The sequence below is a fragment of the Rhineura floridana genome, chromosome 2, assembly GCF_030035675.1.
Source record: "Rhineura floridana isolate rRhiFlo1 chromosome 2, rRhiFlo1.hap2, whole genome shotgun sequence".
In the NCBI taxonomy this organism is placed as follows: Eukaryota; Metazoa; Chordata; class Lepidosauria; order Squamata; family Rhineuridae; genus Rhineura; species Rhineura floridana.
Genome location: NC_084481.1, coordinates 78,459,347 through 78,476,502, shown reverse-complemented (window position 1 = coordinate 78,476,502; position 17,156 = coordinate 78,459,347). Strand labels below are relative to the sequence as shown.

The window sequence follows — 17,156 nt, the reverse complement described above, 5'->3', positions numbered from 1 at the left end:
CCCACTGCTGAAAGAATTGGACTGGCTGCCCATTAACTACCAGGCCAAGTTCAAGTTTCTAGTTTTGGTGTACAAAGCCCTATGCAACTTGAGACCAGGATACCTGAAAGATCGTCTTATCCCTTATATACTCCAGTCAATCACTGTGCTCTGCAGGTGAGGGCCTCGTACAAATACCATCTTACCCGCACAACACAGGAAGCAGACCTTTAGTGTTGTGGTATCTACCGTTTGAAATTCTCTCCCCTGAAATATTAGACAGGCACCATCTCTATTATCTTTTCGATGCCTATTGAAGACTTTCAACAAGCCTTTTAAGTAGAGGCCTTATCCAAGTCTGTGTGCTGGAATTGCTTTTTAAAGTTGTTTTTTTAAAGAAGTTTTGTTTCAATATGTTTTAAAGTGTTTTGTTTTTAAGACGTTTTAAAGTACTTTTAGTGTTTTTGTTTGCCGCCCTGGGCTCTGGAAGACAGGATATAAAATAATAATAGTAAAAAAGATCAAAAGCCAAGCAATAGCCTTGGATCAGCCTTTGATTTCCCCTCTGTTTCAGGAGTATTCACAACAGTTTCAGAAATCTCTAAGGCCATCTGGAACACTTGTTATTTCCGGATTTGGTGTTCCAGCCTGCTAAGGTAAGGGGGACGATTAAACAGAGACTGCAACAATCCTGGGCACATTCACTTAAAAACTAGTTTGATAGGCTTGAATTGTTCCAGATTTACCATGCTCTTTTTCCCAGAGGAAGGCTGCGGGACATAAGTATATCTCTAAGTACAGTAGTCTATGGTTAGAACTTGCTGGAAGTTTTTTTTTAGAAAGGAATGATTCTTCGAACGGGTTCCCCTATCTCTGGTTGCAGTTCTTTGTTATTGTTTTAGTACGGACTGATCGGATAAAGAGATATACGTTAAAGGGTTTAGGTAAAGAAAATTAAGGTAGCTCCATACTTGAGCTGGGGTAAAGCAAATAAAACTATCTTACGTTCGAAAACAAGAGGTACTTAAGCTCATCAAGGCCGCTTGACACAGGAGCTCTACCCCCGCCCCCAGCAGAGTGTAGACGTGGTTGGTATGTGAGCTCTGCACACACTCAGCTGCCCCCCTCTCCATTATGATTACTTGAAACCTTTCCAAATTCAGCAGCGGCATAGGAAACCGATTCTAAGGCTGAGCCTTCTTGGGTCAAGTTGTGGAAAGGCTTGTGCAATGAAAGGGAGTGGCCATAGCGAGAAAAGAAATCGAAAGTAAAACTGGTTTTCTTTTACTTGCATTTCAGCGAGAAAATACTTTTGAGCTCAGCCATTTTTCGTCCGGCCAACATGGCTGAGGAGGAGGAGGCTTTCCTTTTTCCCGTCCTGGTGGAAGCGAACTGGGGCGGCAAGCTTTCCAAAAAGGTGAAAAACAGTCTCTTGGTTTACTTCCAGAGTCCGAAAAGATCGGGAGGAGGAGAGTGTCAAATCCACGTGGAACCGGGCGAAAAGGAGCGGGTCGTGGTGTGTTTTGCTAAGGAAGAAGGTAGGTTGAATGGAGGGGTAGAGATCAAGACATTTTGGGAGATGAAGTAAGCCCTCTCGTGAGATGATTTGAAGGTGTAGAAATACAACGGGGGACTGGGGGATGCTGTGTAGCGTGATCGTGATGACGTCTACTCAAGTAAGCCCCACCGAGTTCAATAGGATTTACTCACAGATAAGGTAGCACAGATTGGGGCTTCAGTTAAGTGTCATTGTCCCGGCTTGGTTATATCCAAGGTTTATCCGTGGAATTTAAACGCGTGTTGGATGTGCGTTAAATGTATGGTGTGGATCTGCCCTAAGCGTTTCCCGAAACAAATCTGTGAAGGCGTTTTTATTTTCTACTTCCCTTATTTGTGTGCCCTGATTAATGACGGTGCCCACATTAATGGTGGTGCCCATGGTTTAGCTTAAAAAGTACTCTGATAACTTATTCCTAAAGTGGAATGTTTGTTAACTTTGTCTTATTTAATAAAAAAGTTTTAAAACGTCAGAAAAAAACAACCAGTTTCAAGCAGAAAGGTCCTAATTGGTGCCCTGTAGGGGAAACAGAGATAATGCAGGCATCCCCTAGCCCAGTTTGTCAATAAAATGGGTATAAGGAAGAAAAAACTAGGAAACTTAAAGATGCCTAAAGATGCTTGAAGTGGATGATGGAGTAAGATTGCAGCCGTATACACACTTATCAGGGAGTAAGTCCCATTTCACTTTAATGGGCTTACATATGAGTAGACATGTATACACTTGTGAGAGTAGTGGATCTCGAAGCTCTGTGTTTGTTTACTTGCTTTAATTGCAGTGGTTTCCCAGCTTTTTTTTACAGGAAGCAAAAACACCTTCAGTTTTGCTTTTGGTTTCCAGCCTCTACTCAGCTAGGACCTTCTTAACAGCCTGCACTATTTGCTCCTTAGATCTGAAATGAAAGACTGCCTGCCATTTTGGTAGCATTGCCTTTTAGATAGCAAGGGTGATTCCTGGTAACAAGCATGGCCTTGGAAATAAGTCTCTCTCCAGAGCTGTTGCCAACTTTATTATTTGAGATGCATAGAATTTGTGATAAGTCTAGAAAATTTAACTTAGCCTACCTCTCCAATTTAAAATGTTGTATTTTTATTTATTTGTTTATTAGGTTTATATCCTGCCCTTCCTCCCAGTAGGCACCCCAGGGCTGAGTACCAATTGTGTACCACCTCCTTTATTATTTATTTATGCTGAATTGCTAATATAGATGTAAGCTCTGAAGGATTCCATCGGAAACCTTAGGAAGTCACTGCTAGTAAGAGGACTTGTTCTTAGCTAAGCTAAATCATGGCAAAGTGTTAGCAAGTGAGCGTGTGGGTATTTGAGGAAAAATAATGACTGCTTCACTCGTCGCCAGTGTTGCTGCTGCCGTTGCACTTTCCAGAGTTTTGGCTTAAAGTTCCTCCTGAACCTGGGCTCGTGGTTTGTCTCTCTCCAGAAGAATCATAAGCTGTAGCCAAGGTTTGTTCTACAGCGTACCGCTCATGGTTTGTCTGAGGGAGACAAACCCACGAGCCTGGGTTTGAACATAATGCTAAGTCAAGCCATGTTTTTAGTGTGGCAGCACGAGGATCAGGAAAGGAGGACAGCGGCTGCAATTTTTTTTCTCTTGAGTTACCCAAATGATTGTTTGCTCACAGTTTGGCTTAGCATTATGTGTGAACTGGGCCAGTGTGTAGACAATACTGAAGCTAGATGGACCGTAGTATGATACTATAAAGCAGCTTTGCTGGGTATTTTTCATATGGTAATACCAGATCTGGTTTTTTTTAATGATGGCTTTCGTGTTTTTCATTTTAGCGAGGCAGGGGGTCCTTAGAATGAAGACCCATGAACTTGATCTGCCCCCAAAAAAGAAATTAAAGCTGACTGTCTCCTTGCCTCCAGTGGCAGCATCAACGGTTGAGAATGAGCCCATGGGAGAACTAAATCCAAGTCAGGTAAACATGACATTCTCTTCTAGTCTTGACCAGTTTGCATAGCCAACAGTCTTCTTCACTGCTCTGCATCCTGGTCATCTTAGGGGTGAATTTGCATTTGGGGAATAAAGTGTATCCTAGACCTTCCATGTGCATAGTTGCAGCTATCTGGAAACAGTTCCTTGCAGAGGGCGCAATGTGGTATTTTGTCAGATTACTGCTAGGAAGGAATAGCTTTATTTGTCAAGGGTCTCCAGGTAATGTGGTTTTTGAACTCTATCCCTGAAAACTCTCCCAGGCAGTTTAACAGGATTTCCTCAATGAGAATATCAAGAGTAGCGGAGAGGTTTTCCTGAAATAGAGCTTGGATACCCACTGCTGGTTCTCTCTTCCAGTGTGTAGGGCGTATTGGGTGCGTTTTTAGTTGACTGGGGTGATAGTGAGGCTCAGTAGACCTGTATGAACTATTAGCTTTAGAATTTTCCCCACAATCCTTTGCAACTGCATTCGGTGGGGGGATTGTGGCAGACAGTATGGGATTCCTCTGCAATCAATGTGAAAAGGGTGCCTTGAACTTTGAAAGCTACTGTTTTAACGGAACAATTATACGCATGCTTACTCTGAAGTAAATCTCACTGTGTTGAGTGGGACTTGTTTCCAAGTAAGTGTGCATAACCAGTAGTATAGTGGCAAATTCAGAAGTGCAGGGTCCTTTGATGATAGTCATGCCACACCCCTCACAGCCACGCTCCCTTTTCCACTTTCCCTCATCTCCCTTGCTCTCCGTGTCATCTCGCAAGTCCACACTCCATTACAACAGATGTCCCTAGGAGCCAACTGGCATGAAAGGGAAGGCTGTGTGTTAACTACTGAGAAGAGTCTTCTCAGTGGCTGACTCACCTCCTTTCACTCTGACTGACTTCAGTCAGCATGAAAGGACAAGGACTCTTCTCACTGGCTAACATGCTCCGCTTTCATGCTGATCGGTTCATACATAGGGACCTGGCTGAGACCCTGCTCCCCAAAAAGTAACAGGTCTACGACTTCCTGAGACCCTGGATGACAACATCCCTGTGCATAGCATATAACTTAAGACTGAAATCTAGTGTTTTTGACATGCATGGGTTTCTGGATAGTTGGGTCAGACCACATGGAGGACGATTGCTTAAACTAAATGTTTAATCTGTGCCTCTGGGCTGAATATCGTCTTTCTAAGGGCTTACTGTTGTCTTGCTTCAGGAGTCCATTGTAGCTGAGGAGCCCAAAGAACCAGGTAAGTTACTTGAAAACATTCTGGTAAGCAAAGATGATGTACTTAGTGCTTTTATGAAAGCCTTGCAAAGTTTGCCTCGTTCTAGGAAAGAATATTCTTCCAACTGTTAAGTCCCTGCACTTATTCCTGTAAACATTTTGATATGGAAGCAGGACCTGCTAATTTCAATGGGATTTAGGACTGTAGCCCTACATCAGGTGTGGGAAATCTTTGGTCCTCCAGACGCTGCCGAACGACAACTTCCATAATTATTGGCCATGCTTTCTGGGGCTGATGGGAGATGTAGTTCAGCAACAACTGGGGGGCTAAATGTTTCCCATACCTTCCCTACGTGAAACTAAGTTACTGAGAAGTAAGTTCTGTTGAAGATCTGTGAGACTTGAGGTTCAGAGTTAATACATTTTGGTGCATGCCATAAGTGTTTTTAGCCTTGTACGCTACTTCCAAGAGACGTTTCCTTGGATGTAGATGCCATTGATCTCAGTAAAGTTCCTTCTAAAAATGTGCTTACTGTCTTCTTAGGGTGCTCTCATACCAAGCATTTAGTGTGGAATTGCCACACTTAATTCGGTCACTTTTTATAAGGCATCTACCTAGTGTTACCATCAAAGTTGTCCTCTTGCATTTTCCTGGTGGTTTTTCCATCTTTTCTCAGATTGCACAAAATCCAATTTAAACACTTGGTGTTTTTGTCATTTTATGTACAATCACTGGGCAATCAGATTTTAAAAGTGGTGGTGTTGTTTTTTAAAAAAGATGTAATTAGTACTAATCAGTGCAGGGGAAAACATTTTTAAAATGCTCAATAACATTGCCATTTAAAATCCATTTGCATTGTTTCTGGGCTTCAGAAAACACTAAAACTTTAGATTTACAGTAATTAACAGTCAGATTATTATTAGAGCAGTAGGTTCCAAAAATGGATAATAAACGATTTAACCCTGTTCTGGACAAGGATAACAATATGGCATCATCAGCATACAAAAGTAATGGTATTTTAACATTTGACAATTTAGGAGTATGAGAGTCAACATTATGAGAAAAGGGGCCAAAACATTTAAAAATAAATTAAAAAGAAAAGTCCCCCAAATACAGCCCTGTTTTACCCCCTAATAACCAAAATTAGATTAGTAATTTGACCCTGCTCCCCACATCTAACTTGACTGGAGGTCTGATTGTATAGAGATTTAATAAGAAATAATAAATGCTTGTTCATACCGCTATTCTGTAATTTGAGCCATAACATATCCATTTTTAAAATGGCTGCTCAGGTGAATCGGACCTTTCCGGGCTGTGTCATGGACAGAACATGAAAGACCTGTACACATTTGTGTGTGTGAGAGAGAAAGAGAGAGAGAGAGTGTGTGTGAGAGTGTGTGTGAAGCATCATAGCCCCAATAGCGTAGAGGGTCTGCTATAGCTTACAGTGGAAGAGCAAGTATTGGATAGCACTAGGAGCTGTCAGTCTGGAAGCAGTCTTACAGTGCACTCCTATACTAATCTACTCAGATGTAAATCTTATTAAATTTGGCAGGGCTTACTCCCAGGTAAGTGGGTACAAGATTAACCTTAATCAAATAAATGCATAAAACTAGCACTAGCATATGCTGAGATAAAGCAAGTTTTCCTTACCAGCAGGAAAGGGATATGGAAACATAAGGTGCTTTGGCATAGTAGTGTTTAACTGGAAAAGCATATTTTGCATCACCTAAAAGTGCTTTGCTGAACCTGAGCTCAAAAGCAAGGCTTGATTCTAAGATGGAGTAACAAACATTCCATGTTCATTCTTAGCATCGTAACAGATGTCATAGTAGCGTGTATCAAAGGGGTTGGGCATGAAATGGAGACCAACACCAAGAGGATAAATCTTAAACTTAGGTTTGTAGGTTTATTAAAGGGATACTGTTTACATAAGGGAATGCTGATGCTTATACTGGGACTTTAAAGGTGCTGGCTGATGGTTTCTAAAGACTCAAGAGACACTGTAGCTGACAGCAGCCTGTAAGTAGCTTTTGCCTCAGGCCAGTTTCCCTAGGCCTTCACCCCAGCCAATTACAGCCCAGTCCAACTACCAAGGTCAATCTACCTCTGTATCCGAAAGCTCCTCTGGTTGTTCTCCTGGCTGCTCGGACAGTGTAGCCGGCCACTTGTGTCACTTCCCTCTGGTATGACTTTTTCACAGAGCAGCCTCTCAGACCAACTCAGTCACTAGTCCCCTTTTGGTTTTTAACAGATAGTTATTACCAACACATTGGATATTAATATACAGGCCTCAATTTCCCCCCATATGAACTTATTCCTCACACTGCCCTCATGAATTGACTAGCTTAACAGACTCTTTCCAACTGACTGTTAATCCCATCTAACTGGGACCTCCAGCTGATCAGAATCTGCTGTCCCCCAGATCAATCAGAATGAATTTACCTGATCAGATTCCATCTAATAAAATCTTAAAGTGATTGTGTCTCTCTCTTCTCAGAACCTGTCACCAAGCAACGATTGCCAAGCAGGCTTGCAGCAACACAAGGCCTCACTGTAGTCACAGAGGTCACAGAATATATGTATTTGTTCTAAGCACAAACCGAACAGTCATATACAGCGTTCCTCCACAGAGCCACAGGCAGTGCATCTGTCCCTTAAGGCTCTCCAGCTTACCTTGTCTGGTTAGTGTTGTGTGGTTTTTAAAATAGAAGCCTGCCTGGGAGCTATGCCTTATTTTATCTTGGCATAGTCTGTGGTTATGTTTAGCTTAAGAAATAATACATTTATTAAGATGCCCCACCTGGAAAACATATTGAAGGACAATCGCATAGATTCTTCACAACATTTATTCAGATGCCCCACATGGAAAACGTGTTGAAGGAAATGGTATATATTCTTCAAATAAGAAAAACAAATAAATAAACAAACACAATGAAGGTTTTATGACTTCATAAAAATGACCAGGAATTTCCCCCCAAATTAGTTCACCATCCTCGCTGTTGTTATTGGTGGGAGGCTCATGATAGAGGTGATAGGCAGAAGCTTTGATAGTGGGGATTTCTCCCTGTAGCGCAGGGATGGGGAACTGGTGCTCCTCCAGATGTTGTTGAACTTCAATTCAAATCATCTCAGACCACTAGCCATGCTGGCTGGGGCTGCTGGGAGTCCAATAGCATATCGAGGGTCACTAGTTCCCCATCCCTGCTGCAAGAGGAAAGATGAATTTACCAGGTAGGTTGAAGAAGCTTGCCCTCTACCCTCAGAGATATCCCCAGAGAGGGATAGATCCCTTGACTGTCATGCTAGTACCTTTTATGTTGCTGAATTTAAATTCTGCTACTGGGAGAACAAAATTGTTTAAAAATTTCAGGGTTGGTTTTGTAGTCAAGGTAGAACATGTTGTCTTTCCTTCCATTTTGATTCCAGAATGGCCAGAAGATGTGGCAGAAAAGTTGGCAAACCAGGAGGAATTCTGTGTGGTAATAGTGACGCCTATAGGGGAGGAGGTCGATGAGGACATTGTGGAAATGTACTTTGAAAATAAGAAGCGCTCTGGTGGGGGGCCCATTAAGTCCTGTGTGAAAGATGGCAAACAATTAATCATCACATTTGAAAGCAAAGAAGGTATTTTATACAGAGCTTCTTTTTGATTGTTGTTTAACTCATATAAAGCACCTACAATTAGCCAAGTGCTGTGCATATATTAAAACGGGTGGAGAACTGGGGGTCAGATGAGGTCTCTCTCTGACCCTCTGGACTTTTCCCAGAGTAATATTCTTCCCCAGGCCATTTTGGAGTGACTGGAATTTAGCTCACTGAACAAAGAAAAAAGTTGCCTCTGTGCCCTGCCCACTTTTGCCTGTGGCTCTGCTTACCCTTGGGATGCAATCCCCAGAAGATTGCCCATGAGAGAATGATGCCCTTGGATTGAAAAAGGTTCATTACCCCTGTATAAAAAGATAAGATGGTCCCTGCCCGTAGGCTCGCAATCTAATAGGCATAATTCAAGAGGAAAAATGAATGGGGAGGGAAGAGGAAACCAAGCACTGGAACTTTGCTGAGGTCCTAGTTGTCCTGACTTCCAACCAGAGAAGCAGACTCAGGACTTGGTAACTGGTTTTGCTCAAAACTTTATTCCACAAGTCAGTATAGGAACACAGCATCGGGCATTGTAGGCATGATTCAGGATACAAAACATGAACAGACTAGGCATCTCTCAGAAACAGGCTAGGCATGTGGAAGCAACAGCAGATGGTTGTCACAACAACCTAATTGTCCAGCCACTTTAGTTATAAGAAAGGTGGCTGGGCACATTACTTGTCCATGCATTCTCTAGTACTTTCTGGGTTTTGCTGCAAGGTGAAGGCTGCTTCTAGAGGCAGAGAGCATTTTCTCAAATCTGTGACCTTGGTGAAAGTGCAATCTTAGGCTCAGAAAAACTTTTTCTTATTGTTTTCTCTAGCCATTTCACTGGAGTCTGTCTGTTCCAAGGTTAGGTTTGGGCTGGGTGCCAGTGAGGAATCATTATCAGTCATGTGTGGGGATGATGGGTAACATTAACCTCACTAAACTTGAAGTTGCCAGAGGCTTCTAGAAGCGTCTCACCCAGGATTTCCCTAGACCCTTCCTTAACAACTGCAACCCACTCTCACTCCTCCCAGTTTTGCCAAAAGTTCTCCTTGGGAGCCATGACAGCTGGGGATGATAGGAGTTGGAGTCCAACAACATCTGGAGGCCCATGACACCAGTTGGCAGAAGGCCCTATGTTTGGAATGTACCTAATTTTTGTGCTCCTGTGAACAAGAAAGGAAATAATCAAACACTGAGAGATAAAAACAATCATAAATCATATGAAGGTAAAAATCCAATAGTCCCTTACCACCAAAAACAGGAGGAAAAAAAAGAAAAAACACAGCACATATTATCTCCACAAAATCTCATTTTTTAAAAAATGTATTTGTGCTTCTCTCCAACTAGATGCTGAAGAAGTTTTACAAAGGAATAATCATGTATTAAGGAAAACTGCACTTCAGGTTAGACAGCCCCAGAAGGAGGCAGCTCAAGCTTCCTCACAAGTGTCAGCTTCTCTCATTGTTCTTGAGAATCTGCAAGACGCTGCAGAAGAATGCATGCTAATTCTGTTGGTAGAGAATGTCAGTGGCTTATCAGAAGAGGACAAGGAGTTCACTGTGGAAATGATACCTGAGAGCAATACTGCTGTAATTACTTTCATCAAGCCTATAGGTAAGAGGGAACAGATGAAGAAGAATAAGTAAGTCTCATTCTCTCTTAAAAAGGAGCCAGAAAAGAAGTAAAACAAAAGGAGAATGGGTTTCTACCTGGCATTGAACTGGTTGCAACTTGTGTTTAAGTCAGTAGTAGGGGATGTGTGGCCTCAAGATGTTGCTGGTTTCCTACTCCTCTCAGCCCTAGCCAGCATGGCCAGTCGTTGGGGATGATGGGAGTTGTAGTCCCAACAACATCTGGAGGGCATCAGGTTCCCCATCCCTAGTTGAAGTGATGGTGCTATCTATTTGTGTGTGTGTGCGTGTGTGCATAATTGTGCTCTGGTAATAGGAAGCCTTTGAGAGTATCTCTTCTAAAACAGATCCAATCTCCAAGAGCCCTTTGCTTCATTGTGGGAGATGGAAGCATTGGGGCAGACTACTGTGCTTCCTGCAGAAATGCTTATTGCCAACATAGGGTAATTATTATCCTTGTAATCAAGATCCTCCGTGGCGCAGAGTGGTAAGCGGCAGTAACACAGCTGAAGCTCTGCTCACGGCCGGAGTTCGATTCCAACGGAAGGAGGAAGTCGAATCTCCGCTAAAAGGGGTCGAGGTCCACTCAGCCTTCCATCCATCCGTGGTCGGTAAAATGAGTACCCGGGATACGCTGGGGGGTAAAGAAAGGCCGGGGAAGGAACTGGCAATCCCACCCCATATATACGGTCTGCCTAGTAAACGTCACAAGACGTCATCCTAAGAGTCGGAAACGACTCGCACTATAAGTGCGGGGACACCTTTATCTTTAATCAGGGATTCATGGAGAAGACAAGCTAGCTATGCCATATGTATGGCTCAAGCCAGCCTACTATGCTACCAGATGGATTTTGAACTCAATGGGTGGTGTGGGTGGAAGAAGCTGTACTTACACTGTATTTTGAAGAGCTGCACATCCCACAAATGTGAGATGCATGGAAATGTCTAAATGTGAATGCCTTCAGGTATGACTTGGGCTGTTTCTGTGGGAGTAGCTGTGCCTCAGTGGTACAGTATACACATTTGTCATGCAGAAGGTCCCAGGTTCAGTTCATGGCATTTCTAGGTAAGTCTGGGAACATCCCCTATCTGAAGCCCTCCCTGAAGAGCCGCTACGATGCAGTGTAGACAGTATGGGACTAGATGGACCCAATGATTTGGTTCAGTGTTAAGGTAGTTTCTAATGTTCTATCTAACTAAATAAATACTGTTGATTTAATCATATGGATTTCACTTTATTAGATTTGCACATGAATAAGAACACATCTGAAGAAAAAGGCAAATTTTATTTTTGATTTTGGTATTTGATTATGTTAGCAGAAATCCTCATTTAAGAGCATTCTCTCCTATGACAGTGCTTGCCCCCTGCAGTTTTTAGATGTACTTGAAGGCACCTCTGTCTCTGTTGTCTTTTTGGTTACTTCTGAAGTCCTTCCTCTTTCAACAAGCCTTTTAAGTAGAGACCTTATCTCAGTCTGCATCTGTGATGGAATTGTTTTGAAGATGTTTTAAAAAAATTAAATATGTTTTTAAAGATCTTTTATTTTTAATATGTTTTATAGATGGTTTTAGTGTTTTATCATTTGTTTGCTGCCTTGAGCTCCTTCTGGAAGGAAGAGCAGGATATAAATGTAACAATAATAAATAAATAGGAATAAGTTTTAAAAATGTATCTGCTGCCTAATTCATTGGAGCATCCATTCTGTCTATTCAAAAGCTCAAAAATTAATGTAATCAGTAAATTGGTTAAACATTGCAGCACTTGATGTGATGTTTCTGAGTAGCAAAGTGAATGCATGCATTGGGCAGCTCTGGATTAACCTTTCCATATGACAAGAGTTGTGCCATATGGGGATATATTGAGAGGAAGAGACCTTTTGAATTAGCCACATGGCTGCTCAGAATCCAACTTTGTAGTAAGGTGTTTGCTTAATGGCTCTGTATAGTGAGCAGTGCTATAGTTTTACTTTCAGATTGAATTAATTTTGTGACCATTAAGGCAGGGGAGGAGGGAAGGCTCTGCCACTACTGTCATTCTGGTAGTATAACAGAAGGGTGATTAAGCATGATGAGGTGAATCTAATTAGCAGAATCATTCCTTGAGGATGTGCGTTTAGAACTGGAATGAGTTGTAGGGAGAGAAGATGTGAGAGGCAAATTGGAATTCTATGCAATGGTGATAAACAAGGGGGATAGACTGAAAATGTGAGTGACTATCAGCTGTAGATAATATCACCTTGGGGGCATATTACTGAATATGGACTACATAGTTAATTGCATTGCTTACTACTACTTTTTTTTTTTTAAATCTCTTTTAGAAATAGACGAATTTATCGAAAAATTCAATCAATACCATATGGTTAAGCAACTAAACATTTCTGCACACTCTTTGGAGGTGACTAAAAGCATACTGGTTGAAAACATCCCACCTGGCATCTCTAGGGACTTCATCTTTGTCTATTTTGAATGCAAGAAGAATGGAGGTGGGCTGGTGTTGGATGTTAACTACCTTCCCGAAGAGAATTCAGCTATGATTACTTTTCAGGATGGCAAAGGTAATGTGTACTGTGAAACAAACTACAGGCAAGAGCGGCAGAGTACTTTACTGTGGACCATTATTGATTTGGCTCACATACATATTCCACTGGAAAGTACAATATATAAGTAATGAATATATGTATTATATTGTTCTTTTATATTGTAAGTTGTTTCAAGACTATTTTTAGTAGGAAGTGTCTGAGAAATTTTAAAAAATAGGTTTTTTTCCAGGAAACAAACCATAGTTAGTTTGCTGGGCTGGTTTCAGACATTCAAACAAACCACACTTTAGCTAAACAAACCATGACTTAGTTAGCATTATGGATGAACCAGGCTTTTGTCTTAAGTGTTTTTAAATTAATATTATTAAATTTATATCTCACCCTTCCTTCCAGAAGGAGCTCTTGATGGAGGGCCTTCCCTTTTAGGGGCAGATTATGGCAGAAGTTATTTACTAAGTGGCTAGCAAGATATTGGTTGGATGGTGAATTCATGTACGTGGCTGTGCCACAACTAGGGTTGGCAGACTCAGGGCCTGAGAATGATTCTGTATCTTTAAGAGAAGAAAAATTCAGCCAAGTGCAGGTTTTCTTGCAACACTGTAATGGGAAAAACCACAAAGTGAAATTCTCCCTTCCCCCTGCACAACTTTTAAAGATACAGATGACCTCTTGGTTGCCAGGCCCAGCCTCCAAGAGGTCTTCTGTATCTTTAAAAGTTGTGCAGGGGGAAGGGAGAATTTCATCTTGTGGTTTTTCCCATTACAGTGTTGCAAGAAAACCTGCACTTGGCTGAATTTTCTCTTCTCTTAAAGATACAGAATCATTCTCAGGCCCTGAGCCTGGCAACCCTAGCCACAAATCAAAGGAATTGATTACATGTGTCCACCAGCCAAATTGGTATTTTGCAGTGAGGTCTCAGAGGGTTTTCTAAGACTTTGCTGAATATATTCTCCCTTTCCCTTTGCCTTTTTAAGAGTAAGTACAGTGTGTATATATGTTTAACCCCTACAAAACAATATAAGTTTGCTTGCTACTCTGTAGGAATACAGGAATACAGTCAGAGTTGGCAAGATGGCCTGTCCATGCAAAAGCCACTAGGTCCCGTTGGACACAGTGGGAGTTATTTCTGTGTTTAACACACATAGGATTGCACTGTAAGAGTTGGTTCTAAGCTATATTGTATTGGTTTGTGAAACTGAAATACTAAGATAAGCACACAATGCATCCCTTTAGTCTGGGTGTGCTCAGTTGCCTTAATTGCGAAATGCAGGCGTAAAACTAATGCCAGCTCTCTGCTTTAGTAGCTGTATCTGTTTCAGCTTCAGACGCGAGTGATGAGGATGGTGGCAGAAGTGCATGGAGGAAAGAAGGCAGGAATGATGTATTGACTTAGAGCTAGGCGAGGTTAAAGGAAAAAGCTAGCAGATGTTTGACCCTCTGGCCAGAAACCTGGAACTTCTCCAGAAAGTGAAATGATCACAGGGAAGACAACTAGAAATGATACTGTGCTCAGCCAGTTCTGTTGGATAGTAGTGAGAGCTAGCTGGGTTGTAGCTTTGTACAATAACAGCCATCCAAGTGCTGGAGTCATGAGGTTTTGGTTTCTCTGACATTAAGTCTGACATCAGTGATTTAAGGCCCACTGGTGGCTAGCCATATTGGCATCTGCAAGATAAATTCTTAGCCACATGGAGTGCTGATTAGATCATGTTCTAATCTTGAGCTATAGCTAAGACCAATGTAGTGCGGATGGCTATGTAGTGCAATGGGATATATGATGGGATGCATGGAGGGAGATAACAGGCTCACATTCCTTTGTTCTCTTTTTTGGGCACAGGTAAAGTGCATGCTCAGCTTAATGTATTTAAATTTTATGTAAGACTTGTTAAGTCCTCTGGACTCTGATATAAAAATGACAAAAAGAAGAACAGGAAGTGCTTTTGGCCAAGCGTGATCTCTTGCTGCAATGGTCTATAACTTTATCATGATGTATTTACGGTAGTTGTGATATGGCTCCTGGGAAATTTTCTCCTCTAATTGTGCCTCTTCTTTATCTCTCTTTAAAGATGTAACTACCATCTTGAAGCGGAAGCATTCTCTTAACAATGTGCCAGTTCTTGTTTATCCATACTATGTCTCATTGGGAGCAGCTCTGTATGGGAAAGAGAAACCTCAAATCAAGATGCCGGACCTGAGTAGGCTGCCCATAGATCTCTACCGCTGGCAGTTTTTACAGCAGAATCCACAACTACTTCAGGAAATAAGCCGTGAAATGGCAGGCTGCTATTGTGAGATAGAATGGCCTGATAGATACTGCACACACCCAGAAATTACTGTGCATCCTTCGTGTGCCTTATCTAAGCAAAAAAGATCCTTGGTCAAGACATGGAGTGAAAATGTTTCTACCCAGTTGACACAGATCCTGTCCAGACAGAAGATTGCCAAATGTGTAGTGAATGCTGAGGTGTGGGAAGCCATAAGAAACAGCATAGTAAAAGATGACATTTTGATCTTGCCAGATATTCCAAAGGGAATAGTTGTCTTGGTGGGAGCAGCAGAAGCTGTGGATCACTCACAGCAAGAAATGAAGATGCTCATTGAAAAAGCTGCTGAAAAGATTGAAAGAGAGAAGCAAACAATAGAAGAAACTGTGTCAGTTGTTGCTGGAAAATACACTATTTTAAACAATGCTGAGCTACAGAATAGTATTTACTTGGAGTACCCAGATCTAAAGATTGCATATGATGCGTCAAAGGAGTGTATAATTCTGCATGGTGTCACCAATGAAGTTTTTAAAATAAAAAGTGCCATCCTTGAAAGGGTATCCAGCATTGACCAAAAATCTGTTGACATTCATCCTTACATTTTTCTTTTTCTGCAGTATGTAGACAATGAATGTCTGTCGCAGTTCTTATTCTGGGCCAAAAAAATTAATGCTTTCTATGAGCTCAAGGATGAGGCAGTTTTGCTAACTGGAGCAGATCTTCAGGATCTTCAAAGAGCTGAGGAAGAAATGAAGAAAGAGTTGGTCTTCAAATGTATTGAGCTGGAGGACAATTCGATCCTCAGAAAGAGAGAGTGGAGGGAACTGACCAACAGTTTTTACAAGGCGGATAATTGTTTGAGTGAAGCCATCATAATTCATGAGCTGGAGAATCAAATAGTGATTGCAGGTTGGTCTAGAGAGGTGGCTCTTGCCAATGAGAAGCTCTCCAGTTTCATAGATAGCAACACGTACATACAAAAAACCATCAGGACTAAATCTACCGCAGTTACAATGTATGTGGAAAAGGAGAAGCATAATAGTTGGCTTAACTTGGAGCAGCAAGGTATGAAAATCAATTTTGGCACACGGGCAAATCGCAGACTGATTTCCCTTGAAGGACCCAAAGTAAAAGTGCTGAAGGGACTTGAGCTCTTTCAAAACATACTGTCCTCTCTGTATGCCACAAGCATGACAATTGATAAACCAGGAGCCAAAGCACTCTTCAAAGAACAAGAGCACTTGTATGTTGCTGGTGCAAAACAACAATTTAACTGTTTGATTAGGATTCAAGAAGGCATGGAAGATGTAGAGCAGGGCAGTGATGAGAGTGGACCTGAAGAAAAGAGACTGCCGTGTTGTGAAATTAAACTAAAAGATGGTGTTGTAGTAGCAGTTCATAAGGGAGACCTGACCCGTTATCCAGTTGATGTTGTGGTCAATGCTTCAAATGAAGAACTGAAGCACATTGGGGGCCTTGCAGATGCACTGTTAAAAGCGGCTGGCCCACAGCTGCAAAGTGAGTGTGATGACCTTGTGAGGAAGCATGGGCGTTTGAAGCCTGGCTGTGCAATTATCACAGGGGCTTGGAACCTACCGTGTAAACAGGTGATACATGCAGTTGGGCCAAGGTGGAGCAGCTCTGAAAAGGAAAAATGTATACAGCTGTTAAAGAAAGCTGTGAGGGACAGCTTACATCTGGCAGAGGTCTATAACCATCGCTCCATAGCCATCCCAGCCATAAGCTCTGGGATTTTTGGATTCCCACTAAAAGAGTGTGCCCGTTCCATTGTAACATCCATCAAGGAAACTTTGGAAGAATCTCCTGAGACTGGCTGCCTGAAAGAGATATGCCTTGTGGACGCTAAAGAAGATACTGTTCGGGCGCTCTCTGAGGCATTGAATGAAATATCCATAGACAAATCGCTCCCTTCTAAATGGTCCTCAGCCTCCAAAACTAAGAACCACACCACAAATGAACATCAAGGAGTAACTACTCCTGAAGGTCTGAAAATAGTATTACAGAAAGAAGGAATTGAAGATGCCACAGTAAGTATCCTGGTACAATTTTTAAAACACATAAACTGGAAGAAACCATCCTTTCTGTATTTACCCCTTGGACTGTACAGTAAACTGTCAATGCATTTAAAATAAACTAATAAAATGCTTCAATACAGTATTAGTCAGGAAACACCAAGGCACAAAAACAAAATTCATCATCTTCTGTTCTCAGTAACCTACACAGTAGCATTAAGTCTGTGCTGCAATATGTATGAATTCAACCTCTCTTAAACCATTACTTACCAAGATGTTACAGCATAAAATTATACAAAAACATACAAGCCTTCATGAATCTCTTTTCCCTCTCTCCATGCAATAAT

At 41.7% G+C, this 17,156-nt stretch overlaps 1 protein-coding gene across 6 annotated transcripts in view; it reads left to right on the top strand.

Moving 5' to 3' along the window:
• Positions 1-553: 553 nt before the first annotated feature.
• LOC133376593 (protein mono-ADP-ribosyltransferase PARP14-like) overlaps positions 554-17,156 on the top strand; it is a 38,857-nt gene continuing 22,254 nt past the window's right edge. Inside the window, exons 1-8 of one of the 6 annotated variants that reach the window (XM_061609014.1) lie at positions 554-635; positions 1,427-1,517; positions 3,338-3,477; positions 4,696-4,729; positions 8,138-8,335; positions 9,689-9,955; positions 12,291-12,527; positions 14,579-16,824. In XM_061609014.1, coding sequence (XP_061464998.1) covers positions 3,358-3,477; positions 4,696-4,729; positions 8,138-8,335; positions 9,689-9,955; positions 12,291-12,527; positions 14,579-16,824 — 3,102 coding nt within the window. In that variant the 5' untranslated portion in view covers positions 554-635; positions 1,427-1,517; positions 3,338-3,357. Of the gene's footprint in view, positions 636-770; positions 790-813; positions 924-1,013; positions 1,072-1,278; positions 1,518-3,337; positions 3,478-4,695; positions 4,730-8,137; positions 8,336-9,688; positions 9,956-12,290; positions 12,528-14,578; positions 16,825-17,156 lie in introns of those variants that run through there. The other 5 variants (XM_061609010.1, XM_061609012.1, XM_061609013.1 and 2 more) reach the window with 5 other exon arrangements.